The sequence below is a fragment of the Schistocerca americana genome, chromosome 9, assembly GCF_021461395.2.
Source record: "Schistocerca americana isolate TAMUIC-IGC-003095 chromosome 9, iqSchAmer2.1, whole genome shotgun sequence".
Classification (NCBI taxonomy): domain Eukaryota; kingdom Metazoa; phylum Arthropoda; class Insecta; order Orthoptera; family Acrididae; genus Schistocerca; species Schistocerca americana.
The window spans coordinates 184,914,814-184,941,385 of record NC_060127.1 but is presented as its reverse complement, the minus strand read 5'-3'; the positions used below and the strand labels follow the sequence as shown (position 1 = coordinate 184,941,385).

The window sequence follows — 26,572 nt, the reverse complement described above, 5'->3', positions numbered from 1 at the left end:
GGCGTCTCACATTTTTCACAGAAAAATAAAATGTATTGCCTTTTTGGAAAACACCACCAACTGCTATCGACGTGAAAACATTGTCTTGATCGAAATAACAATGAAAGAGGGCTACAAAGGAGGGGGAACTACTTTCTTTGTAGTATTACAATCGCACCCCATACTGGAAAGGTTCGCGAGAAAGGTCTGTTCGACTCTCAAAGTGGCAACACCGTATTAGTGTTCGAGCGCTCTATAGGCTAAAACACTGCGCGCCCAAGGATTTGTCCTGGCTTGGCAAACTAGCACGGGGATATCACGATGACGTCAGCCGCACTGTCACGGGAAACCATTTCGCCGCTGGAGTTCGCCCGTATCAGATCATTGAAGCGTTCTCCCATCATGAGAATCATCTTCGGAAATGGTACAGTATGAGCTCTACACTTGGCAGGCGTAACTCTTAGAATAAGTACACCGTAAATTTATTTTGTAACTAAATGCGCAATTCGCGAAGGCGAAATGTGTGATATTTTACTGTGTTTGGATGACCTTGGGCGTCAGACTCGTGTAAGGGACGACCATATTGTTTCTGGCTTGAAGAACCTGTAGTGTGATTGTGTGAGGTTGTGCCAGTGTTTTGTAACGCATAAAGAGCATCCGAAGAATGTTTCATGACACTTTCATCCGGTTTCGGTGCCTCCACAGAAATACCGTTGTTTGGAATTTGAAATAAGGCTGTACTTTGCCAAAGTTTTTTTTTTTTTTTGTCTTTGTCTCTAGACCAGCTATCGCCAGCAGGCCTTTCTTAAGTATCTAGCCTATTATTTACTGCAACATTGCACGCATTTCTCAGCATATTAAGCGTCTTAATTCTATTTAGTTCTCTTTTCATAAACAGTTAACACTTTGAATCGACGTTCTTCGCTTCTACCCGAGCCGGAGGTCTGAATTTCCCGCGTCTGCCTTGACGTCACAGCCTCTTATCGTTGCAGTGCCTTGATCTAAACTTGCATTTTTCCTTGTCATTGATATTACCTGCTGTATTCACACAATGTCAGCCGTCCCTAGATCTCTTGCTGCCCATATTTATTCTGTTTCGGCCGGCGAAACTTTCCAGCCGTATGCTTTTGCTACTTGTTCATTTTAACAAACTGTTGATCATCAAAAACCTACGGACCTCTTCTAGTTTTTGCCCTTTTTTCTGTAGGATTTCATAATCCGTGCCAGCATGGCAAATTACGGAGGTCATTATTAAATTCTGAAGCTTTTTAAGACATAGTTATTTCCTTTTGACTTCAGAATGTCATGTGTGTTACATTTTCAAAGTTGTACATCCTGAGGTGTAGCTCAGAAAAAAGTGGTGTGTGTGTGTGTGTGTGTGTGTGTGTGTGTGTGTGTGTGTGCAAAATAATGATGTAGTTTGGAGTAGATATTTTTTGGCAGTGGAGATTCATGGACTACTTCAGGTAAAAAGGCACACTTCTGCAACCGTGTTTGCGGACACAGCTGTTGTCAAATGGAAACTGGACAGGCATATGAACTCAGGTCATGACTGATTGATTTTTATAGTTGTAGAGACCTCAGGGATCATTTGAAGCATTACAAAAGTCAATATTACACAGTGTAAATGTTACACATGTAATTATATAAACAAGAAAAATATTACACAAATAATTATAGTACCTTCACACAAATACATAACAGAGAACCTTCTAGTACAAATTGATACTGCATAGTAAATTTAGCCAATTACAGACTTACTCAGATATAGAAGCATATACAAACTGGGGGGTTGTTTGGGGAAGGAGACCAGACAGCGAGGTCATCGGTCTCATCGGATTAGGGAAGGACGGGAAGGAAGTCGGCCGTGCCCTTTGAAAGGAACCATCCCGGTATTTGCCTGGAGCGATTTAGGGAAATCACGGAAAACCTAAATCAGGATGGCCGGACGCGGGATTGAACCGTCGTCCTCCCGAATGCGAGTCCAGTGTCTAACCACTGCGCCACCCCGCTCAGTAGGCATATACAAACTGATCACATAAAGTGTAGTCATACCATATTCTTTGCCTCTCTTAAAAATTCAACGCCGGCCAGAGTGGCCAAGCGGTTCTAGGTGCTACAGCCTGGAACCGCTACAGTCGTAGGTTCGAATCCTGCCTCGGACATGGATGTGTGTGATGTCCTTAGGTTAGTTAGGTTTAAGTAGTTCTAAGTTCTAGGGGATTGATTACTTCAGATGTTAAGTCCCGTAGTGCTCAGAGCCATTTGAACCATTTTTTAAAAATTCATCAGTTTCATAAATGCTGAGCTCAAGAAGAAATTATTTTACTTTTTTTGAATTGGAAGATCCCTGCAACAGCAGTGTAAAATGCTTTATTTTTATTCATTTGTTCTTTTGACCAACTCATGTAGTGGTGTAGGACAGCACCTATAAAACAGGACTGGACCAGGTGAGGATAGGCCAGGAATTCAGAAGTCAACTGTTTTTAATGGAATCATCTCAGCATAACCCAAGTGAGGATGGTCTGATGGTGGCTAACGCCCCAGTTCTTTGAAATGCGGGTCAAGTGCTGTAACACTGTGTCGCCTCACTTGGCCGTTAGCATTTATAGAGTCTACAATTAGCTACTGAAGAGATTACTTACTTTGTTCAGTTGTCAGTGGCAGTCCTTGGCTTTCTAAGGTCACTGCTCACAAAAAGCAAGAAATGTTGGTTCAAAGACTGGCCTGGCACAAGTTTCCACTTATCACAGTGTGTTCTTCTAGAGGATGGCTTACCTGGACATTGGTTCGAGGCAGAAATAGCGGGACAGTAGCAGATCCAAATCCCGCTGTCAGCCTTGGACTCTGCAGTAGTAACTCTTCAGTCAGTCGGGAATCCTGGGTGACCGGCCCCTTCATTACCGTGCAGACTTGTGCTCTCTTTAAATGTGTAAAGGGAATCCTGGCTCTCAGAAGATATCGCTTGTACTTTTTGGTAACAGATTTATCTATTCTACCTTAATACCTTACAGTTTTGGAATACTGTAAACCAGAGTTAGAGTGGCCCAGTTTTTGCCTGCCTTTTTATATGTGGCAAGAAAACAAGGGACAGTGACAGTGATAAAACTCCAAAAAAAATTTTTTCTAATACTGTCAAAGACTTGTACCATCAATTAAGTGAGTTACTTTTTAAAAAATCACATCTGTTACTGTGGTACCATAAAAAAACTGGCCCAATGTTAACTGACCACTGGTCTGCTTTGATCCACCCAGTCATTTAAGCAAGTGTGCTATATTTCATCAACTGACTAACTAATTTTCAAGTTCCGTGTTACACTGTGGTAACTATTTGTGGAAAATATATCGTATGGATGTGAGCCTTATTACACAAATTACTGAACTCTGATTCTTGCAAATATCCTTAATTTGTTAGTAGTACTGGACTGATAATTCTTTTTATTCTGGCCATTTGCAGTAGGACTTTGTCTTTTCCACACAGTTCATCCTCACCACAGTCCCAATTCCAGAATTTGGCAGGATGATGGTTCAAACCTGTATCCGGCCACCTAGATTTAGGTTTTTCACGATTTCCCTAAATCGCTGAAGGTAAATTCTGGGATGGTTCCTTCGAAAGGGCGCAGCCGCTTTCCTTCTCTCTCCTTTCCTACTCCAAGCTTGTGCTGCATCTCATCAGCGAGATGTTGAACTCTGATCTTCTCCTCCTCCTCCAGATCTGGAATATTCTCCTGTGTCATATAAAACTGTAGCATTTTGCCCAGCTGCTGGTTTATCTTTCAACGTTTTGTGGTGTTGGGCATCATCTTGCACATGGCAGAAATTTTCAGAATCACCATCAGATTTTAGCACCACTTCATCCTCATTTTGGGGTTATTTTGACCCAGTCTAAGGTAAGCCCATATTTTGCAAAAATATGCATAATTTTAAAGAAGTGTTAAATGAAGTACCTAAATAGAAGTTGACATAAATGAAAGTTTCACTGACAGAATGCAAAATTACACTCCATATAATTACACTCCCTATAATTTTGGCTTAACTGATGTGAGCCCTCCAGGCAGAAGCTACTGGGTTGTAATAGTTGTTACAATATTTATGATCAACATTGAGTTCAGTGTTGCCAACACAATATTACTTTATGGAACTCTCAGGCTTCTAGATTATTATTCACACACTGAGAATGTATGCTGCCTTGTTTACTCCATGCTTATGATGTAATTTTAACATAAGAACAAATTAAAAATTTTTTTGGCCAGTGAGCCAAAGTTACCAGGAAAGGGCCAAAGTAACCACAGCTTACAGCACTCACCAGCTATATTTTGCAGATGAGTCATTTGCCTAACAAAACTTCATAGGGGGGGGGGGGGGGGCGTAACTGTTCAAAATAGGTTATGGTATTGGGAAATGCTCCTGTACTTCGAAATTAATTTGCTGACTGTGAATTTCTTGATATCAGCTATATTAGCTACAATTCTGCTACCCAACAGGGACACACAAAAATCTGTTTTGGACAGGGACCTGAACCCAGATTTCCCACTTACAACTTGTTTGATTCTTGTTGTTGCGGGAATCCGAGTAATGTTGCAAGCATTAGGTGATTAATTTAGTGGGCTACGATCTAAGGATGTAGAAAGTGTGACATATGAAAGTTTGTGTCGTTCAGAGAGCATACATGAATAGAGCTATGGCTTTACAATCTAGGCTATAAATTTTGTAGGGGCTGCTGGAGAAGCTACAATCACCTCGGGCACTGTTACTGCCCCCGAAACCAAGACAGAGGTGAAATGCGAGCCCGCGGCGGCAGCAACTGTGACGCCGTCGGCAGTCCGAAAGCGACGGCCCTCCGCGGCACACACCGAGGCACCCACTGCCGCTCCGGCACCCAAGAAGGCGCGCACCAACTCGTGCACTGCTGCTGAGGCAGCCGAAAAGTCTCCGCCGCCGGCAGCGGAAGGCCCCGCAGCGACCGAGGCCGCCGCACCCGCACCGGCAGAAGCGGTGCGGGCGGACCCGGTGCCCACTGTTATGCCCCCCAAAGCTGGCAAGCGCAAGGGCACAGATGAAGTGCCGACCGAGCAGCAGCAGCAAGAGCAACAGCAGCAACAACAAGAGCAGCTGCAGCAGCAAGAAGAACAGCAGCAGCAACAGCGCAAACTGGCAAAAGTGAATCGCTCTCAAGCAAAGGTGAGTTCTGGCTCATGTACAAAGTGCTCAGCCCGAAAACAACTCGGGAGTTAAGTGTATGCTCTCACACCGCCCCTGGACTCTCATTATTCTGTGTTCGCATTCACTCATTATGGTGTTTGTTATGTCTCATCAGGAAGGAGGAATTTTATTTATGTGGAATGAGTAAAGGTTTTTTTGTACATTTGCTGCCTTTATTCTTTCTTGCATTTTTTTTCTTTCTCTCCTTCAGCATTCTGACTACTGGTTTGATGTGGCCTGCCACAATTTCCTCTCTGAAGCCTCTTTATCTCACAATAGCACTTGGACTCAACATCCTTGATTATTTGTCGGATATATTACAGTTATGCCCCTTATACATTCTATCAGGAGTTTCGATTACCATATTTAGATCTTAAAGTTTTATCAATGAAAGCACTGCATTCACTTTAAAATGTGCCTAGCCAACATAGCCCACTCCTCCATACCAACCCCCCCCCCTTTTTTTTTAATATACAGATGCTGAAATTAAACTATTCTACAGTATGTGCTTTCTACGTCTGTAGCAGCAGTTCGGATTCAGATATTTTCTCTGTCATGATCACAAAGAGAGTGATCTCCCCATGATTTTAAAGAAAGTGAGACAAATTTGTTGAATTGTATTATTTGTAGAATCAGCCTGAAAAACCTGATTTTTTTGATGTGATCCTTGCAACATTTCGACACTGTGTAGAGCACATTGGATTACAACAGCAGTGTGGTGAGCATTATCCTGTTGGAAAACACACGCTGGAATGTTGTTCGTGAATGGCATCACAACAGGTTGAATTACCAGCTTCACATACAGATTTCCACTCAAGTGTGTGGGATAACTGTGAGACTGCTCCAGTTTTCATATGAAATCGCACCACAAACCGTAACTCCATATGTTGGTCCAATATGTCTAGCACACGGACAGGTTGGTTGTAGGCACTCACCTGGCCTCCTCCTAACCAACACACAGCCATCATTGGCACCAAAGCAGAACTGGTTTTATCCGAAAACACGACATCCACCCTGCCCTCTAGTAAGCTCTTGCTTGACACCACTTAGGTTGCAACTGGCAATGGTTTGGGATCAGTTAAATGCACACTACAGGCTGCCAAGCTCAAAGCTGTCCTTGAAGTAAATGATTTGTTTTGTCACAGTTTTTTTGTGTTACTGTGGTGCCAACTGCTGCTCAAATTGCTACTGGAGGTGTAGTACAGTATGCCAGAGTCATATGCCAAACTTACTGTCTTTCTTCTTGGTAGTGCCATGTGGCTGTCTGGAGCAGAGTTTCCTTGCAATTCTACATTCTCCTGACCACTGCTACCAGTATTCGTGTACAGTGGCTTCATTCCTGCTAGTTTTTCCGCAATATTGCAGATGGAACATCCGGCTTTGTGTAGCCCTGTTACACAACCTCATTCAAACTCTGCGAGTTGTTGATAATGGCGTCTTTGTCACCTTCAAGGCATTTGTGACTAACATCAGTTCACCACATGCAATCTCGAAGGTAGCTAATAGTGTGTATTTAAAGCAAACCTGATGTGTATCCTCAGAGTGGCACTACTATTGCCACTCTTATGCTACTGGTGGAGTATTTGAATAGACATCATCTTTCAGATGTAAAAACATGCATACCAACTTTCATTTATGTTGCACAGCTCCTTCTTGGTGCAGCGATTTTTTCCTCTCTCTCTCTTTTTTTTTCATTGGTGTAGGTGTTTCTTTATCTAGCCAATCTTTTAAGATAAGTGTAGCACCAGTGTTGCCTTGCATGTTTCTAAATTTCCCTAACTGACCCCCTGATGTCAGTTCTTCTGTGTGTTTCCATTTTTTTTGTGAATAATTTGTAGCAATACTTTGCACCCATGACTTGTTAAACTGATGGTTTGATAGTCTTCACATTTGCCAGCACATGTCATCTTTGTAATTGTAATTTTTGTAGTCTTCTTGAAATCTGAAGTTATTTCACTGCCTCATTGTGGTAGAAAAAGAAAAAGTTGAGGGAAGTGGAAAAAGATGGGAGATGGAGAGCAGGAGGAAGTTAGGCAGTGAATTCCACTTCTGCAAGGTATTTTAATGCTGGGTTCTCGTGTGTGTGTGTGTGTGTGTGTGTGTGTGTGTGTGTGTGTGTGTGTGTGTGTGTGTGTTAGAAGTTAGTAACCTGAGCTTTCATTTGTTGAACAGGTATACCCACATAGGAAGAAACTGCAGCCAGGTGTCTGCATTAACAATAACCGGCTGCCCCCGGTGGAGGCCCCAGCCAAGCAGTTGCAGGCCAATGGTTCGGGGCCCTCCCCCGCACCTGCAGCCAACCCCGCTCCAGCAGCTGCTCCCACAGCGGGGCGCAAGGTGCGGCGCACGGCTCCGCCTCCGCCTAGGACCGCACCCTCCGCTTCGGTGGTGAACGCTGCCGCGGAACGGAGACGACGGCGCTCCTCCAACGGGCGCCGCAGCCCCCCTCCTGCCACCCCCACGGGGCAGGCCGGTACTGCCCCCTCAGTTCCCGCCCGACGCCAGTCGAGGGTGTTGTCCGGTCCGCGCAAGTCCTTGGGTCCGAGGTGGTCCAACGGTTGGTCTTGGGAAGGTGCATCCTTTGAGGCCAAAGTCTTCCTCACTGTAAGTACTTCTGCATCCTACCTTGATAAATACTAGAAACCAGTATGCTTATTCAGGCTGGCAACGTTGCCTGGAGAACCTAAAGAATCGAGAATTATCTAGGTAATTGAACTTACTGGAAAAACCAGGGAATTCCTAGAGTCTCTGGCAGGAACTGTTGGTCTGAATGTACTGATTCATTTTTTTTTGGAAATCTGTCTTAGACTCTGCTTCCTGAAGTAGTCGATTGTGGAGTTGGAAAAGTGAAGAACTGCATTGAATTGTTTTAATAATTGCTGTATTCTTCAGTGCTCCGTCTTCACTTTCTCATTGTCATTATTGTCAGTGGGTTGTTGGGTTCCATGTCTTTCTCCCATTGTATGATTGTGAATGGAACAGAGTGTAACACACACTGGAGAATTTCTGTCTTAGGGGTGAATTTGTCATTCACGCAAATTAATAGTGGCCTTTATTTTATTTTATTTCTTTTATTATTAAAACATACTGATATGGATGCATATTTGCACAGATATGTTTGTAGTAGATCAGCACTGAATAATCAGTCTTCAATTCTGTTTAACTAATTTCAATACAAAGTAGTACTTTGCTGTCTGTCTAGCACTGTCATACATTGTGACATCATGCTTACACTTTTTATTGACTTTAGAGCAGGCTCAAGGCTGAATTATAAAATCATGCAAACAGTATGTCTTGTGCGAGTTTCCTCCATGTAAATGAAGCTTTATAACAAAAAAATTTAAATGTATATGCAGTAACTGTGTGACAAAATATTAATACTTAATAGTATTTTTTGAAAAAAAATATCATCCATTTCATATATATCTTGTTTTTAATATGCATAACTAATAAGTGATGAAGTTACTTAAAGAATATTTCTTGTACTCCTGAAAATCGTTGATGTGAAACTTGCTCCCACATACAGTAAACAGTGGCTTAGGGAAGTCTGAAACATCAACCTGGAAAAACCTGTAAATGTCAGTAAAATCTTATGATGAAACAGTTGCCATCCTGTTATTGATATTAGTGCAGTCTTTTCTTCACTCAGGTTGTGTAGCCTAACCTTAAAGTTGAGGAAGACAAGGCTATTGGTTAGTTCTGTCACTTTTTTCCCTTAGCTTTCAAACTTCTCAATCAGTCATTTTCATCAGCAGATTTTTCTTGTTTTCATGAATTTTGCTTTATTTATTTATTTATTTATTTATTTATTTTATTATATATACATGAATCAAATGACGTAAGCTACAGTGTAGTGCAGCTTACTTCTCTTTAACCAACGGCAATGAGATACACTATTTTCTTATGTAAAAAGCACAGTCACTTGATGATCCAAAACATGACCACTGCCCACCATAAATTTGAATGCCGCCTGGTGGCACTGCAAGTATGTGACCAGCAAGGACAGTATAGAAGCAGAACAGAGATGCTTGAGGAATCATTCTAGTGATGATGTGTGCTGTAATTAGGGAAGTCCACTTACCTAAGTGACATAGACAGAGAGGAAATTTTTATCACACAATGCCTGTGACAGTGCATGTTGGAGAAAGGCAAAACAGGTTGGCTGTTCAAGCGCATCTATAGAAAGTTGTTGTGGGACAGTGAGACAGCAGGTATACAGCAAGGGTTTGGACACCCAAGTGTTATTACAGAATGTGAAGGTCAGAGGCTTGCCTACTCTGTAAGGTGAGTTATGTAGTGATCTTTGGCAGATGTGATGACAGTGCAGTAGTGGTGCAGCCAAAAACATCTTGCAGCACACTGATCAGCAGACATTGTTGAACATGAAGCACTGCAGCAAATGACCCCTACATCTTTCCATGTTGAGACCGTGACTTTGTCCGTTCCGACTGGGTATGAGATCATTAAGATTGCACCTGGAGTCAGTGGAAACATGTTACCCGACTCGCATTTGTTGTGACATTGGGTTGACATTTGTGTCAGCGTACACAGTCGTCCACATCTACTACATCTACATCTACATACATACTCCGCAATCCACCATATGGTGCGTGGCGTAGGGTACCTCGTACCACAACTAGCATCTTCTCCCTGTTCCAATCCCAAACAGAACGGGGGGAAAATGACTGCCTATATGCCTCTGTACGAGCCCCAATCTCTCTCATGTTATCTTTGTGGTCTTTCTGCGAAATGTAAGTTGGCGGCAGTAAGTTGGCAGTCTCAAATGCTGGTTCTCTAAATTTCCTCAGTAGCGATTCACGAAAAGAACGCCTCCTTTCCTCTAGAGACTTCCGGAAGCATTTCCGTAACACTCGCGTGAGGATCAAACCTACCAGTAACAAATCTAGCAGCCCGTCTCTGAATTGCTTCTATGTCCTCCTTCAATCCGACCTGATAGGGATCCCAAATGCTCGAGCAGTACTCAAGAATAGGTCGAATTAGTGTTTTATAAGCGGTCTCCTTTACAGATGAACCACATCTTCCCAAAATTCTACCAATGAACCGAAGACGACTATCCGCCGTCCCCACAACTGCCATTACGTGCTTGTACCACTTCATATCGCTCTGCAATGTTACGCCCAAATATTTAATCGAAGTGACTGTGTCAAGCGCTACACTACTAATGGAGTATTCAAACATTACGGGAGTCTTTTTCCTATTCATCTGCATTAATTTACATTTATCTATATTTAGAGTTAGCTGCCATTCTTTACACCAATCACAAATCCTGTCCAAGTCCTCTTGTATCCTCCTACAGTCACTCAAAGACGACACCTTCCCGTACACCACAGCATCATCAGCAAGCGGCCACACATTGCTATCCACCGTATCCAAAAGATCATTTATGTAGATAGAAAACAACAGCGGACCTACCACACTTCCCTGGGGCACTCCAGATGATACCCTCATCTCCGATGAGCACTCACCATTGAGGACAACGTACTAGGTTCTATTACTTCAGAAGTCTTCAAGCCACTCACATACTTGGGAATCAATCCCATATGCTCGGACCTTAGTTAGGAGTCTGCAGTGGAGCACCGAGTCAAACACTTTCCGGAAGTCAAGGAATATGGCATCCGTCTGATACCTTCCATCCATGGTTCACAAAATATCATGTGAAAAAAGGGCGAGTTGCGTTTTGCAGGAGCAATGCTTTCTAAAGCCGTGCTGATGCATGGACAGCAGCTTCTCTATCTCAAAGAAATTCATTATATTCGAACTGAGAATATGTCCGAGAATCCTGCAACAAACCGATGTTAAGGATATTGGTCTGTAATTTTGAGGATCCGTCCTTCTACCTTTCTTATATGCAGGCGTCACCTGCACTTTTTTCCAGTCTAGGTGTGTGACTGCTTGAAACAGGCATTGTACCCTGGACTTGGGCTGATTGGGACTGTGTTATGCTATGGAGGACATTCACCAGGACTCTGTGGAACTTGTGGTAGTAATTGGAAGCACCATGACTGTTGTGGACTATTTGAGTATTATAACAGACCACCTGCATCGCTTCATGGTTGTTGTCTTCCATAATGGCACTGGCCTATTCCAGTGTTATAACTGTGTGTGATACAACACCACCAGCATTGTGCTATAGTGGCTTGAAGAGCGTGACACTGAACTCGTTGCTGTCTTGACTGCCATATTTGCCTGCTGAGAAGACATCTGGGGCATTATCAGGCACCAGGTCCGTACTCACAAATACGAAATTAACTGTGTTACATTTGGCATATAACTTGTGAATTATATCTTTGGTCACTGTACATACTTCACCACCACTGCAACGTCTCCTGTGCTAGGTGCTACATCATTCCGTGAACCAACTTTTACAAAATGATACTAATCTCTTCTGTGACAAATTACCATTTAATGATAGTTGCTACACATGTAAGAATATTTCATTTATATGTTATTTACAGGTTGTAACGTACAAAGCTTGTCTTGACATTCAGTATAACTCATCCAAGACTGTCAGACGAACTCTCTAGACTCACTGCTACTATAATGACAAAGCCAATGTCATGACCCACTCGTGCATGACCCACAGTGCACTTCCTAGGTGACAATGGCGGTATGGGGCAAACTTCCAAGCAGCAAGTGCTGCAACACACAGACAAACTGCCCCCGTCTCAGTGACTGGCAGATACACTGCGTCCATTCCAACTTGTGAACTTGCACGTCAGAAATACAAAAATTCTCCCCACATTATACTAATTGAAATAGCATACTTAACAAAAACAAAGAAATACTCACAAAGGTCACGATTGACATTCGTTGGTCAGAGAAATGTACTGTACTCCATCACTTCCCTTGAAGGAATATGTTACACTTCAAACCACAGACCCAGAGTTTGTGGGAACTGCGTGACCTGTCTGTAGACATATGGTGCTGTGTGTTTTCAGAAACCTAGATAGTTTCATTCGAAATGTGGACCAATATACAGTTGATCAGGTGGCCATAATGTTTTAGTTTATCAGTGTAGGTGTGAATACAGCAAAACACATAAATAAAATTACATAAGCTGCAATGTATTGCAGCTTTCTCTTTTATATCCAACAAATTGAAACATACAGTTTTCCTGTGTAAGAAGTATGGATACATACTTCCAGCTCTAGAATGGAATGACATAACATATGTTGTTTATTTTGCATTTTAATCATTAGGATGCCCATAGCCAAAATTGCAACTTTAATCTTTACCGTTATTTCATGTGGGATCAAGCTGAGATTGTACCTGTAATTAGCAAAATTTTGGATTTTAAATGTGCAACAAGTGATTCTTGGTTATGAACATCTACATCTATGTACATACTCCTTTCAAGCTACCACATGGTGCACTGTGGAAGGTATTGGTCATTTTCTTTCCTGTTTCACTCCAGGTGGAGCACGGGAGAAACAATTGTCTATAAGCCTCTGTATGAGTCCTGATTTGTCTTAACTTTTCTTTGTGATTCTTACGTGAAATGTACGTTGATGGCTCCAGAATCATTCTGCAGCTGGCCTCAAATTCTGACTCCCTAAATTTCCTCAATACTGACCCACAATAAATCCATTGTCTTCCCTCGAGGGATTCCCATTTGAGTTCACAAAACATCTCTGTAATTTTAGAATGCTGATTGAACCCTACCAGTAGCAAGACTACAGGCTGTGTCAAGCAGCACACAACTAATGCTGTATTTGAATGTTAGAGAATTGTTTTTCCTACTGATCCGCATTAACTTAAATTTTTCTACATTTAGAGCAAGCTGCCATTCATCAAACCAATTAAAAATTATGTCTTAAGTCACTCAACGATGAAACATGCATAAATTGCTGCCTAAGGACCAAACACCATTATAATAAATAATTTCCTTTGTGTCCAAGTGGTTATTATTTACCTTCTCCAAAGGCACGTTTCTTTCCTTTCTAAGAATATTCTGTCCATCTTCAACAGTGATCAACAGAACATTCAGTAGAACACTCCAGACGAAAGTACTGACAAACTGTCTTTTCTGTATTTAACTACTTCTCCAGTAACAGCTGTCTTCTGTCACTGAAAGCATGTTTTACAGTCACAATTTTTTTTGTCTTGTTTCAGTGCTATGTCTATTGTCTTCTTTAATTACAGTACCTAAATAACATGACTAGTCAACATCTTCTTTTTTTATTGTTTCAAATTTGATGTCTGAATGCACTTCTCGTTTTTTTTTATTTACTTACTACCATAATTGTTTAAAAAAAAATACTTCAGGAAGACTAAAAAGTGGCAGATGTGATGCCCTCTTTGTGATGTTTTTGCAATTTATTGCATTGTGCACATTACTGTTTTGTGAAAGCCATTATGTGCTCAGTTTCATAGTTTGATTTGTACCTTTAACACTGGTGTAAAACAGCTTTGTATTTTTTTAAAGATGTCACGTGCTTGTTTACAGAGTGACGATGTACCTGTTACACGTAAATGCTATCCCGCAATGCGACACGTGGAGGGCGACCTGGTGTGCCCGCATGACTGCATCCTCCTCAAGTCTGGACCAAGGAAGCTGGACCTCCCATTTGTTGCAAAGGTTGCTGCCCTGTGGGAGAACCCAGATGATGGTAAGCTAACGTTTTTGAGTGATTAGTGTAAAGCCTGCATAGTTTTCTCAGGTCAACGCCATCCTCTGACATTGTTTCTGAAGATTTCTAGCATAGTGAATGCTGGAATGAAGAAAATACTTTTCTTTACCTTCTCCTCATGCTCCTCCTATTTGGTATCTGTTCCCATGTTGCCCCAGACTTCCAAAGCTGTGCTTTCCTTTACATATGTTTTTAATTGTTTTTACTGGTAACCTCTCAGGATCCATTATTTGTAGATGCTCAGTCTGCATTCTCTTATGTTCTTTTAATGTTTCTTGTACCACGTAATCTAACATTCAATAGAATGTAGTTCAGTGAAAAGTGAAACCGACGTGGCAGCAGGAAGATAGAGGCACAGATCAATTTTGGTCATTGCCAATGCAATGTTCCCCTTTCAGTGTATGTATGTCCAGGTTTATTGATGTTGTTCTCTTGAATTCTGAACTACTGCACCTGTAATTAAACTTTATTTGGAGTGGACTGGTGCAGTCTGATGGACTTCATTACTGTGGCAGTTGTGCTTGTGCTGAAATCTGAAACTTTTCACCAAATTTCAACTTCCTTCAAAGGAATACGAAGTAATTATTCACTTACTCACTCGCTATATTATTTCCCAATGTACAGAAACTTCTTGTGTTACACCATTACAAAACAAGTAATAAGATTTTTATGAACACCATGAGATCTGACACTTGAATGAACATTAAATCAAGGTAACTGAATTTTTCTGTTCTGCTGTGACATTATTTCACACAGTCATGGTGCTTGCTTTTGCTCAGTAGTGTAAATCATGGTAACTGAATTTTTCTGTTCTGCTGTGACATTATTTCACACAGTCATGGTGCATGCTTTTACTCAGTAGTGTAAATCATGGTAACAGAATTTTTCTGTTCTGCTGTGACATTATTTCACACTGTCATGGTGCATGCTTTTACTCAGTAGTGCACTGTGCTACTCCAAACACCGGCACCAACTCACGGATGCTAAACAAAAGCGACACAGAATGAAATTTCACTCTACAGTGGAGGGTGCACTGATATGAAACTTCCTGGCAGATTAAAACTGTGTGCCGGACTGAGTCTAGAACACAGGAACTTCGTCTTTCGTGGGCACATGTGACAGAAACCTCCAAACAGTAGCCGTCATTCATTGGCAAGATAGACATGGGGGTTAACATCTCTCCGCTGGAAAAAAGAAGGAAGATTAGAGTTTAACATTCTGTCAACAGCACGGTTATTCGAGGTGGAGTGTAAGCTTCGATTATGAAAGAATGGGGAAGGTCATTAGCCATTTCCTTTTCTCAGGAACCATACTTGGATTTGCCCAGAGTGTTTTTGGGAAATCATGGAATACCTAAAACTGGATGGCAAGTTGCAGAACTAGATTATCGTCCTCCCAGTTGTAAGTCCAGTGTGCTGACCACTGTATCACCTCACTCAGTCACATTGGTTGAATGATATGCTACATGAAACTGGGTGTAGCATAAGATCTACATCTACATACATACTCCACAAGCCACCACACAGTGCATGGCAGAGAGTACCCTGTACAACAGCTATTCATTTCATCACTTGTTCCACTCACAAACAGAGAAAAGTGGCGGACTACAAGCTTCCTTAAAAGCCCTAATTTGTCATATCTGTTCTTTGTGGTTCATATGCGAAATGTACATTGGTGGCAGAGGAATCATTGTGCAGCAGACCTCATATTCTGGTTCTCTAAATTTCCTCAATACTACCTTGCAAAAAGAAAGCCATCTCCTCTCCAGGGATTCCCATTTGAGTTCACAAAGCTTCTCCATAATATTTGCATGTTGATCGAACTTACGGGTAATAAATCAAGCAGCACTGAACTGCTTCACTGTCTTCCTTCTATCTGACTCATTGGGATCTCAAACACTCGAGCCATACTCGAGAATGGGTCAAACTAGTATTTTGTATTCCACTTCTTTTATGGATGAGCTAAGCTTCCCTAAAATTATCTTATTAAAACCAAGTCAACCATCCACTCTCCCTCCCATCAACCTTATGGGTTCACTACATTTTTAATTACTTTGCTGTATTATGCCTCAATATTTAATTGATGTGACTGTGTCAACCTGCACCGTAATAACACAGTACTTGGGCATTACAGGATTGTTTTTCCTACTCATTCACATTAACTTAAATTTTTCTGCTTTTAGAGTAAGTAAGCTACCATTCATCATGCCAACTAGAAATTCTATGTAACTTACCATCTATTGTCCTACAGTCATTCAACAACAGTGCCTTCCCATACACCGCAGCATCATCAGCAAACAGCTGTAAATTGCTACTGGCCCTCTCCATCAGATCATTTATGCATATAAGAGTGGTTCTGCACACTTCTCCGGGGCATTTCTGATGGTACCCTCATTTCTCATGAACACTTGCTGTTTAGGACACTGTACTAGGTTCTACTGCTTGACAGACCTTAGTCACTTGCATATCTGGGACTCTAATCCATATGCATGGACCTTTGTCAGTAGTCTACAGTGGTGCACCATGTCAAACACTTTCTGGAATTATTAAATGTATTCATCCCTAATTGCGATTTAGGCCTGTTGTGCCATTATCAAGTGACAGCTTAATACAGTAAATTGCTTAAAGACCAGATTTTTCACTTGTCCTTCCTTGAGAAATATGACAGCTATAAAGAAATATTTTAAGTTATTATGAAGTAATGTAACACATAACATAGACGTTGTGTAAAAACTGATACAGTACATTCGGCAGGACGGTAGTTGTCAAATGTCACATCTAATGGATGCACAGTAAAATAAAGCGTGCAGATGACATGGATTCATTAGTGATTCTTACAGTAAGTGCTTGTAACACAGTGAGTGAACTCGTGCATAGACATCTGGTTTAAAACACTCTTCTCATTTTAGTGAGGTTCTGTGTTCTTTAATATGGCTGTCAGGCGGAAGACTCGGGTTCATTTCCTTGTACTGTCAGGGATTTTTTTCTTCATGGGAGGAGTGGACCAGGGACCACTAGGCCTCGTGATGCCAGTCGAGGCGCTGCGTAAACGAGAAGTTTTGGATCAGAGGTTTGTATATCTGAGAGCTGCCAGAAGAGTGTTGTGCTGACCCTGTGCACCTAGGGTGAAATCACAATTACGAATAAATCTATTTAACACTCCAGACGGAAAATTTTATCATTCTAAACCTGGCTAAAAGGCCTTGGTTGAACAGTAGAAATTCTTCCTCCTGATGTTTCATTGGCAATTGCAGGCAACATTCTCAATATAATAATGAGTTCTGTGAATGTATTGAAACATATTGAAGTAAAGGCAGTGTAGAGCCCTGTAAGTCCAGCTGTTGCTAATCTTTTAATGGAATTTTGTGAACAGCAGACGCTGCAGTCAGCCAATAAAAGTCTTCTGAAGTGGTGTATATATGCGGATGGCACTTTCGTGATATGGAATCACGGTGAAGAGGAATTGAATGGTTTTGGTACATTTAAGTAGTATTCATCCAAAGATACAATTTGTTATGGACACAGAGTGTAATGGACAGCTTAATTTTTGGATTGCTTCAGTAATTAAAGGGACAGATGGGGCTTATCACAAGGATTATAGGAAAGATAGACATACAGATTGTTACCTCCATAAGGATTCAAGCCATCATCCGAGGCAGAGGAGAAATGTTATTAAAACATTGGTGGACGGGGCTAATAATATCTGCGAGCCATTTTATTTGAAAGAGAAACTTAAAATTTTTGAAACAGCTTTTAAGAAAAATGGATATGATTACAGTGAGATAGATCGAGCACTCCATCCCATAAAAACAGTGTCTGGAAACGTGCAACAACAACAATTGACTGGAAAAGTTTTCATTCCGTGTATCCACAATATTACAGACCATATTGGGAAAGTTCTGGCCAAATTGCGAGTTGAAAAAATCTGCTAACCTACTAAGAAGATCAGTGAATGTCTAAAACCAGTGAAAGACACACAACACCGTTCTGCAGTACGTGGGGTGTATAAAATTCTATGTAGGTGTGGTAAAGAGGCTGTAGAGATTTATAAACACCACAATAATTTTAACAAAAAAGAAGGTGGCTTAAAGTTACATAAGATATGGCGGTAGACTTTGTACCAGTGTTGTGACATTTGATTAATGTTGATCAAGAGTGTGGCATTAGTCAGGTATAGTTTCACCATCAACAGCACATGACGAGTGGTGGTACCCTCTATGTGCTCCATATAAACGCGACCTCCACGGCCCAGCAGCCATTTGTTGACTCACCTCGAAAGATTTTCCCCGCAGTTGGCAACGAAACATCAAGAGGAAGAATCGCTGCTGTTCGACAGTGGCCTCTTAGCCCAGAAGTTTTAATTAATGAAGATGTCAGCTGTGAAAACCTAAACATTATGACCTGTTGTGAGGTGATCATGGAGTTGTTCAGCATACCCCTTAGACACTACAGATCTCATTCCTGATGACCGACAGTGAAGGGAAGCTCCCCGTAAGGTCACACAAATTAAAGAAAAACAGTGAATGCTGGCTTCTTAAATAAAAATTAGTAGGGATGGACCAATTATGCATGAAAGTATGGGTACAATACCTCATACACGCATGTTAACGAAGGGATTCATCAGAGAACAAAAAGAAACTAGTGGTCACTACAGCAATTTTGTTTATTTTCATAAGACATCAAACAAAATGATTTACTCACTGTATCAAGCATATAAACACTTAGTAAGTGGGCGGTTAGGAAATATGATCTATGGCCTTGGCACAGATGAGTGGACACAAGAAGGCATAAGGTGAAACTATATCACGGATACAGCCAGTGACGGCAAAAATCTTCAGTGATTTGAAGAAAGACAAGGACAAACACCATTACTTTCACTGAAATGCATGTCAAGTGCAACTGGCTGCTTATGATTGTTAAATCTGTGCAATGAAACTGTGATGCAAATCAACTTCATGTCCTCCTTGCCTCAGAGGCTGCACCGGTGACACATGCTGTGAGGGGGCGGTAAATAATAAAGAAATGAGGTTGCATCATTTTCACACGAAATGTGCGTATACAAATGTTGGTTAAAAATGTTATTGCAAAATTTTGCCTCTCGCGTAAGTCTCAGGGGATGATTTCCACACTTGGTGCATTAGTACACTTCCACACCCGTGCATTTATTATAGTTTTTGAATTAATTATTCACTCAGTCATAAGTACAGTTAATGCTAGGGAACAAGAATTAGGCAATTATTATACTAAAATCAATTTTTCACAACACAGTTCAATCACCATTTATTGGCGTTGTTCTTTTTTTCACACAATGAAATTAGCACTGGTGAGACGGTTTACAGTTTTTCTTTAATAATAATTTGACACCGAGCCCTCAATAGCAGTAATGTAGGCTGCTATAAACGAAAATTACTCAATCAGTTCGAACAGAACCACAAGTCCCACTGTCCTCTTTGTTCTAGCAGTTTTGGCGTGAAATCACAGTTCGCCACATGTTCACTTACGACGATGTATGCCTCGTAAATCGTACAAATAATTGTAGCACTTCCACTTCAACGAATATATGCTTGCACATTTGCACTATTGAACAATATTCTTTGTCGAAATAAATCTGCGCGAAAAAGAATTCTCAAACGACCGCATGGGCCACCCTCAAGTGGGGCTTGCTCGCCACCCACCTTCCAAAACGACTGACCCCTGGCCAAGATGGCCACTTGCTTATATAGGCTCGGACATCAACCCCCTCATTATGCGAGTACCAGTCTCACCAGTTAAGGTTACAAATTTTGATACTTACATCCCTCGACAGAAATAAGTACACCATCAGAACCGCACTAAAGAGTACATCTTATTTACTATGGTACATTAATTTCTAGGATTATTCTATCGCCCGTAAATCAAGTTTCAGTTTTTGCAGAATTTCACCACTTAGCGCATATTTGTTTGTTGACATCTGTGCTGCAAAGTTTTAACATAGAACTGCATATAGCACCATTTTTAGATGTAATCTGTTGTGATCTACACAGTGCGCTGCTCAAAATCTTCATATCTATAATAATTAATTAATTATGGGTGATAAATGTTAATAATAATTTGCAAACAATGAAAACTATTGCAAGTCAAGTGTATAGTATAACTAAACTGGTTTAAATTACGTGTGATGCCACCCAAAATATTATATAGTGCCGTTCTTTACGTCATGAATTTTCTATTGAATTTTATAAACAATTTTCCCTCAAACTTTGTTTATTGCTCTTTACGGGCTTATTATTTATGAATCTTAACATATGACTACAGCACTCGGTCTGCTACGACGAAATGTTTTTAATGAGTGCTTGCTCATCCCTGCAAGTCGTTATTTACTATTTTTATTAATCTTTCAGTATTTGTGATATTAAATGATTTTGAGGTTACTATAAGTTTTGCATCTCGTGACATGAAATAAAGACCGATCTTTCAGAAGGTGCATATTGCTGACCACAATCCACTGCCGCACCGCTCTTCTCCGTAAGTTACATAGTTTCCGTGTAATGCGTGAAAAACAAAACAGTGCCCCAAGCTGCGGGCCACGTGGCAACAGAGGCATCCCACCGACCGTTGTAAATCCAGCGCGGGTGCGCCACACGCTTCTGCGAGTCACGCACCGTGTAGCGTGCTCGCTCTCCACAAAGCGATCCTTGCATACTAGAAATATTCATCTAGTAACGGGGGTTTGTACCATCACAATGTTTTACCACTCTATGCCTCCTAAATTAACTTCCCTGCTGCGGACCAAGTAAATGAAGTCCCTAAGGCTACATAAATAACAGGTCTCACTTTGTTTATTAAAAGATAAAGAGAAAAAGAAATAATCAGCAGGCAATCTTTGGTAGTACGAGGTACTACCCAAAATTTTCGAGACTGGTGCTACCATCTGTTGAAAACCTAACCTTTCGACTAATGGTCACCATCACCCTCGAAGTAGTTCCCATCTGCATGTACGCACCGGTCCCAGCACTTCTGCCGCTGGTCAAACGTTTTCTGGAAGTCTTGTACTTCGAGGGTGTTTATCACCGCCAATGATACTTCTTGAATCCTCTCTGAAGTGTTGCACCGATGGCCTTTCAACTTGAGTTTCAGTTTTGGGAACAGTGCAAAGTCGCAAGATGCCAAATCTGACGAGTATGGTGGGTGGGGTACAATCGCCATGTTGTTTTTCCAAAAAGGTGAGCAAGGACATGTGACAGGGCACCTAGTCGTGATGCAGCAGTGAGTTCCCTTGATGCCAGAGTCCGGGCTGTCGCTGCCGCGCGTTTTCACGGAGCCGTCGCAAAACATCTCAGTAGTATGTGGCATTCACTGTTTGGTTGGGTGGGACAAATTTTTTTGTGCGCAATTCCCTTTATATATGGGACGATTGTTGCTTTGTCTCTGGGTCATAACCGTAAATCCAGCTCTCGTCACCGGTGGTAACCCGTAACAAGAAGGTTGGATCATCAGATGCAGTATGACGAAGGTCCATGCACACTTCAACATGCTGTGCCTTCTGATCGGCAGTCAAGATCCTTGGCACAAATTTTGCGACGACACAGTGCGTGCCCAATTCATCAGTCAACATTCGTTGATATGTCCCATAACCAATACCCACTTCATCTGCAAGGTCTTGAATGGTTCGACATTGATCCGCACGAACCAGTTGTTGAAGTTTGGCAACAGTGTCTGGCTTTGTGCGGCTCACGGGCCTTCCAGTGTGAGCATCATCTTCGACGTCTGTACGGCTGGTCCTGAACTGAGCATGCCACTCAAACACACGCGTACAGCTCATGCTCTGTCCCCCGAACACTTGTTGAATCATTGCAAGGGTCTCCGTCGCACTTTTCCCGAGATTTGCACAGAATTTGAAACATATACACTGTTCTGTTCGGCGAATCCATTGTAAAATCGCCACACACCAAACACAGAGTATTATAGAGATCACTGTGGACACGCAACACATCCTCCCAGCCGAATGCCACTCCACACACTGACTCATCAGATATGCAGCTCTCGCCAGCTAGCCGTGCAAAGATCTACTACTCCTACTTTCCAGGCGGCAGCACCAGTCCCAAAAATTTTGGATCCCACCTCGTAGTGTCTGCGGTTTTCATGCAGTGTTAAAGAACTAACTGTGCTAACTACTGGAATCTGCATATTACTCTATAAAGACGGGTTACCTGACAGTCTTTTGCGTTAACTGCCACGTAACAATGTGACCATTCGTGTTGCCTTTCAACACCTCCTGTTAGTTTTATTTTATACAAGTCCTACATACTCGAGCAATATTATAAGATATCTCGCACAGCTACTTCACAATCAGTATTCTTTTTAGAGTGACTCCATTTTCCTGATATCCTACCAGTGAACAAAAAGTCTGACACCTGCTTCACTTGCAGTTGATCCTGTGTGATCATTCCGTTTCACTCCCCCACAAATTGTTGTCCACAATTGACTGATTCCATTTGTGTTGACCTGATTGTTGGAAAAGTCATTAGTGCTTGAGTGATGCTCTAGTCTGTCACTGCAGACTCGTCTGACATGATGTAGCAACACTCAGGAATTGGCAACACCGTAAAAATGGAAACAAAACAGGGTGTCCACTTTTCAGGATTTCGCCCTTTTTTAAGGGCAAAACTTCTTATATGAGGGTGGTTTGAAAAGCCCTCGTAATCACCACGAGAGGTCAGCTCTAGCGCAACAAGTTTTTCACGTAATATGGATTGGACTTCTGACTGTAAACACGTGCCACATTCTGTGCCTGGAAGAGAGCTGTGACAGCGACATGGCTCTGTTGTTCTCGTGTAGTGATTTGTGAAGATGGAAAAAATCGAGATTTGAGCAGTGATTAAGTACTTCATAAAGAAAGATATGAAAGCAAAGGATATTCGTGCCAGTTTCCAGAATACACTTGGGGACTCTGCTCCTTCATATTCGACTGTTGCCAAGTGGACAAATGAACTTAAATTTCGTCAGGAGAGCTTAGATCCTGATCCACACGGTGGTCGGCCAAGATGTGTCACTACTCCAGAAATCATTACAAAAGTGCACAAAATGGTCATGGAGGGCCACCAGTTGAAACTGTGTGAAACTGCTCACGATTGCCAGCTGCCATCTGAAAGAATATAACACATTTTAACTGAAGAATTAGAAGCAAAAAAATTATCTGGAAGATGGGTGCCACGGCTCTTGATGCTGGATCGGAAACATGCGCTGTTGCCATGGCAAAATTACACGAACTAAGGTACGAATTGTTGCCACACCCACCTTATTCACCTGATATGGCTCCATCAGACATCCATCTTGAAGTGTTGCTAGAGGAGGCCGAAATGCACGCTTTTAAGCTCACGCAGATTGGCGTGAGGTCTGGAACATTACAAGGAAATGAGAACTTAGAAAAACGGATGCAGTTGCTGTAATACTTAACTTTAATCCACAAGTGGTGTACATCGGTCTGACGGTACAGGCATCACAAGTTATATATCTATTGATAATGGCGCCTTGCTAGGTCGTAGCAAATGACGTAGCTGAAGGCTATGCTAACTATCGTCTCGGTAAATGAGAGCGTATTTGTCAGTGTAGCATCGCTAGCAAAGTCGGCTGTACAACTGGGGCGAGTGCTAGTACGTCTCTCTAGACCTGCCGTGTGGTGGTGCTCGGTCTACAATCACTGATAGTGGCGACACGCGGGTCCGATGTATACTAATGGACCACGGCCGATTTAAAGGCTACCACCTAGCAAGTGTGGTGTCTGGCAGTGACGCCACACATCTCTTTACGAAACTGAAAATTTTTCTTGGTGGATGAAGATTCACTTCGAACAAAGAATTGATAGCCGGAATTGACAACTATTTTGCAGGCCTGGAGGAAACTTATTTTTGAGATGGGATCAAGGCACTGGAACATTGTTGGACCAAGTGCATTAATCTACAGGGAGACTACATTGAAAAATAATAAAAAAAAAATGTTTCAGTGATGTAAGTACTATTTTCTATTCCGTTCCGAGAACTTTTCAAACCACCCTCGTGTTATGTGCGATTTAGGGCTGTTTTGCTTTGACAGGGGTTTAGGGAAATTGGTAAAATTGGATTTAAGGTGCCGACGTATTATTTACAGTAGGCACCACTTGATATATTACTTTACTCTGTGACACCATTGACCTATTAAGGGGATTCTCTCAGGCTGTTATTGAATGAAGTCTGTCTAATTTTAGCTTGCTATGTTAACTGTGCAATTGTTATTGTCAGTCGTGAACTTAGTCGTATTACACTATCAGTAATCACACGGAAAGGTGACCGATTACACCTGTTGTGTAGAAGTGAAATCTCCAAGTAGCACAAAATCTCGAGAAACAGTCTGTGAAAGATATGTTTAGCCATTTGCATTTTTTTGGTGAGAGAAACCAACATACATAAAGCAGACAATGAATTGAGACATCCAGTTCTCACCAAAGTCAAGCATTTTGGGATTGAAGGGGACGAAGAAATAAAGGAAACTGCCAGCTGAAATTTATTGGAATAAGGTACTAAGCTTGAAACATCACTGTGACAATTTTATTTATGATAACATCAATGTAGTCATTTCCCTTTTACTAACAGTCCCTTCTTCAGATACTGAGGTGGAAAGATTGTTCTTCAGTCTTCCCAAAAATGTAAAAAGAGACAGACGAAATAGACTTAACAAGAAAAACCTTAACAGGTAGGTTCGTACAAGACTTGGAATGCTAGAAAACTATTGCTCAATACAAGAACCCAACAGTGTCATGTTAAGTGCAGCAAAAGGGTGTAGAAAATAATATTTGGTACTGTTATTATAATTACATGGCCTGAATCTAGGGATTTTTAAGATTTTGTAGGATATTCTGAAAGGATCTATGGTAAAAGCATAATTGTAAAATAAATTCCTTCCTCGATGTAGCAGAACTCAGTAGGAGGTACTGTAACTGTCTCTGACAGCGACATGGAGCCGTCACAGCTGCTGGAGCCGTCACCACTGGTGGTGCCGCGATCTGGAGCTGCCACCGTATGTGGAACTCTGAGAAGAGACAGCACACCCAGACCACACGTTTTGTCAACAGGCTGGGTCCCGTGACCACCGAGCGACTATATCCGTGCATCTACAGCTCGGAGCGTGTAGTGGAGCGTGTGCTCACTTACGTGGGTCTTTCATTTCATCAGCTGCTATTAATTGACTGCCTTGGCTTCGACTGTGGACTATACGCAAATTCTATTTTTGGCCAGCTACATTCTATTTGTGTCGCTGCAAACTTAAGTGTGTTTATATTGATTGAGTGCATCTATTGTATCAGTGTGTTTCGCCAAATAAGTTGTGCTCATAATTGCTGACTTCAACATAAAGCTTTTTTGAAAGATTAAACACTGTACTGTTTGCAAGACTGTCATAAATATTCTTCAGAACAAATTTCTGTGGGTGTAAGGGGTCTTTTGTCTATATATGTGTTCGTTCGGGATTGTAAACACTGAATTTTATGCTCACCCACTGCTGGTCTCCAATGGAGCAGAAAGCATATACCCCCTTTTCTACATTGTGCTTCTTTTTGTTGGATCTTCTACATCTTTTCTATTATTCCAACCTGGAAAGCATCCGACACTGAAGAGAAATACTGTAAAATTGGCCAAACAGGTGTTGTGTAAGCCACTTCTTTCATGAGTGAATGACATTACATTAAGATTTTTCATGTGGATCTCAACCATGCATCTGTTATCCCAGCTATTTGTTTTATGTGGTCATTCCACTTTAAGCTGCTCTACATGGTTATTCCTAGGTATTTTACAGTAGCTACTGTTTACAGCGATTTGTCATCAGCGGTGTAATTATACAGTAGTTGCTTTTTCACTTACTTACGCACAATACCGCATTCAGAATCAACTGCCAGCCCCTGCCCCAGTTGCTGATCCTCTCCATGTATTCATACAATTTGCTGCAGTCTTTTTGGCATTGATACCTTCTTATAGATAACTGCATGATCTGCAAACAGACTCACAGAGCTGCCATTGTTATTCACTAAAGTGTGGTCAGAAACCAACTGAAAAGCTTATAAGTATGTTGCAGGGTAGGCTGTTGTGAGAAATAATTCTTAAGAAAAAATTTGACATGTTGCAACATTTCCATTTTAGTTTGCACTGAATTTAGCCAATCAGGTTATCATATGCACCAGGTACAATTAGTGTCAGTTGTTGCCATAGTGTAAATGACAGCGCAAGAGACTGCTCAGCCCTTGTCTTGTGTTCAGTCGTTTCTCCTGTCCCATGTCCAATTTTTGAATTGCTCTCTTGTTTGGTTGAGGAAACCAAAAGAAGTACACATTTGGTGACGCCCTCTCTGGCGGGCCACTTGAATTTGTGTGCATGGTGCCCATATTGGCTAGCTTCAGTGCTAATTAACTCAGAAATGGCACAGTGTGCCAAATTTTTTTCTTAACATTTCTTTCTCAGCGCAACCTTCTGTCAGATACCTCTAAAGCTTTTCAGTCTGTTTCTGACCACCCTATATATACTGCAAACCATAATGGTTCTTTCACATTTCCTTGAGGAACTCCTAAAATATTGCTTACATCTGTCAGTTTTGTTCTGTTAATACCAACATGATGCGTTCCGTCTGCAGCGATATCCTGATTCCAGTCACAGATCTGTTCTAATACTTAGTAAGCTTTCCTAAATAACCATACAGAATTGTATCACATGCCTTCTCAAAATCGAGGAACATGGCATC

The 26,572-nt window shown here is 41.5% G+C and overlaps 1 protein-coding gene across 1 annotated transcript in view; it reads left to right on the top strand.

The window, feature by feature from the left end:
* Nucleotides 1–26,572, top strand: part of LOC124550803 (basic proline-rich protein-like) — a 131,354-nt gene that overhangs the window by 87,492 nt on the left and 17,290 nt on the right. The window contains exons 5-7 of the mRNA XM_047125529.1: nucleotides 4,694–5,160; nucleotides 7,354–7,785; nucleotides 13,649–13,811. Coding sequence (XP_046981485.1) covers nucleotides 4,694–5,160; nucleotides 7,354–7,785; nucleotides 13,649–13,811 — 1,062 coding nt within the window. The remainder of the gene's footprint in view (nucleotides 1–4,693; nucleotides 5,161–7,353; nucleotides 7,786–13,648; nucleotides 13,812–26,572) is intronic.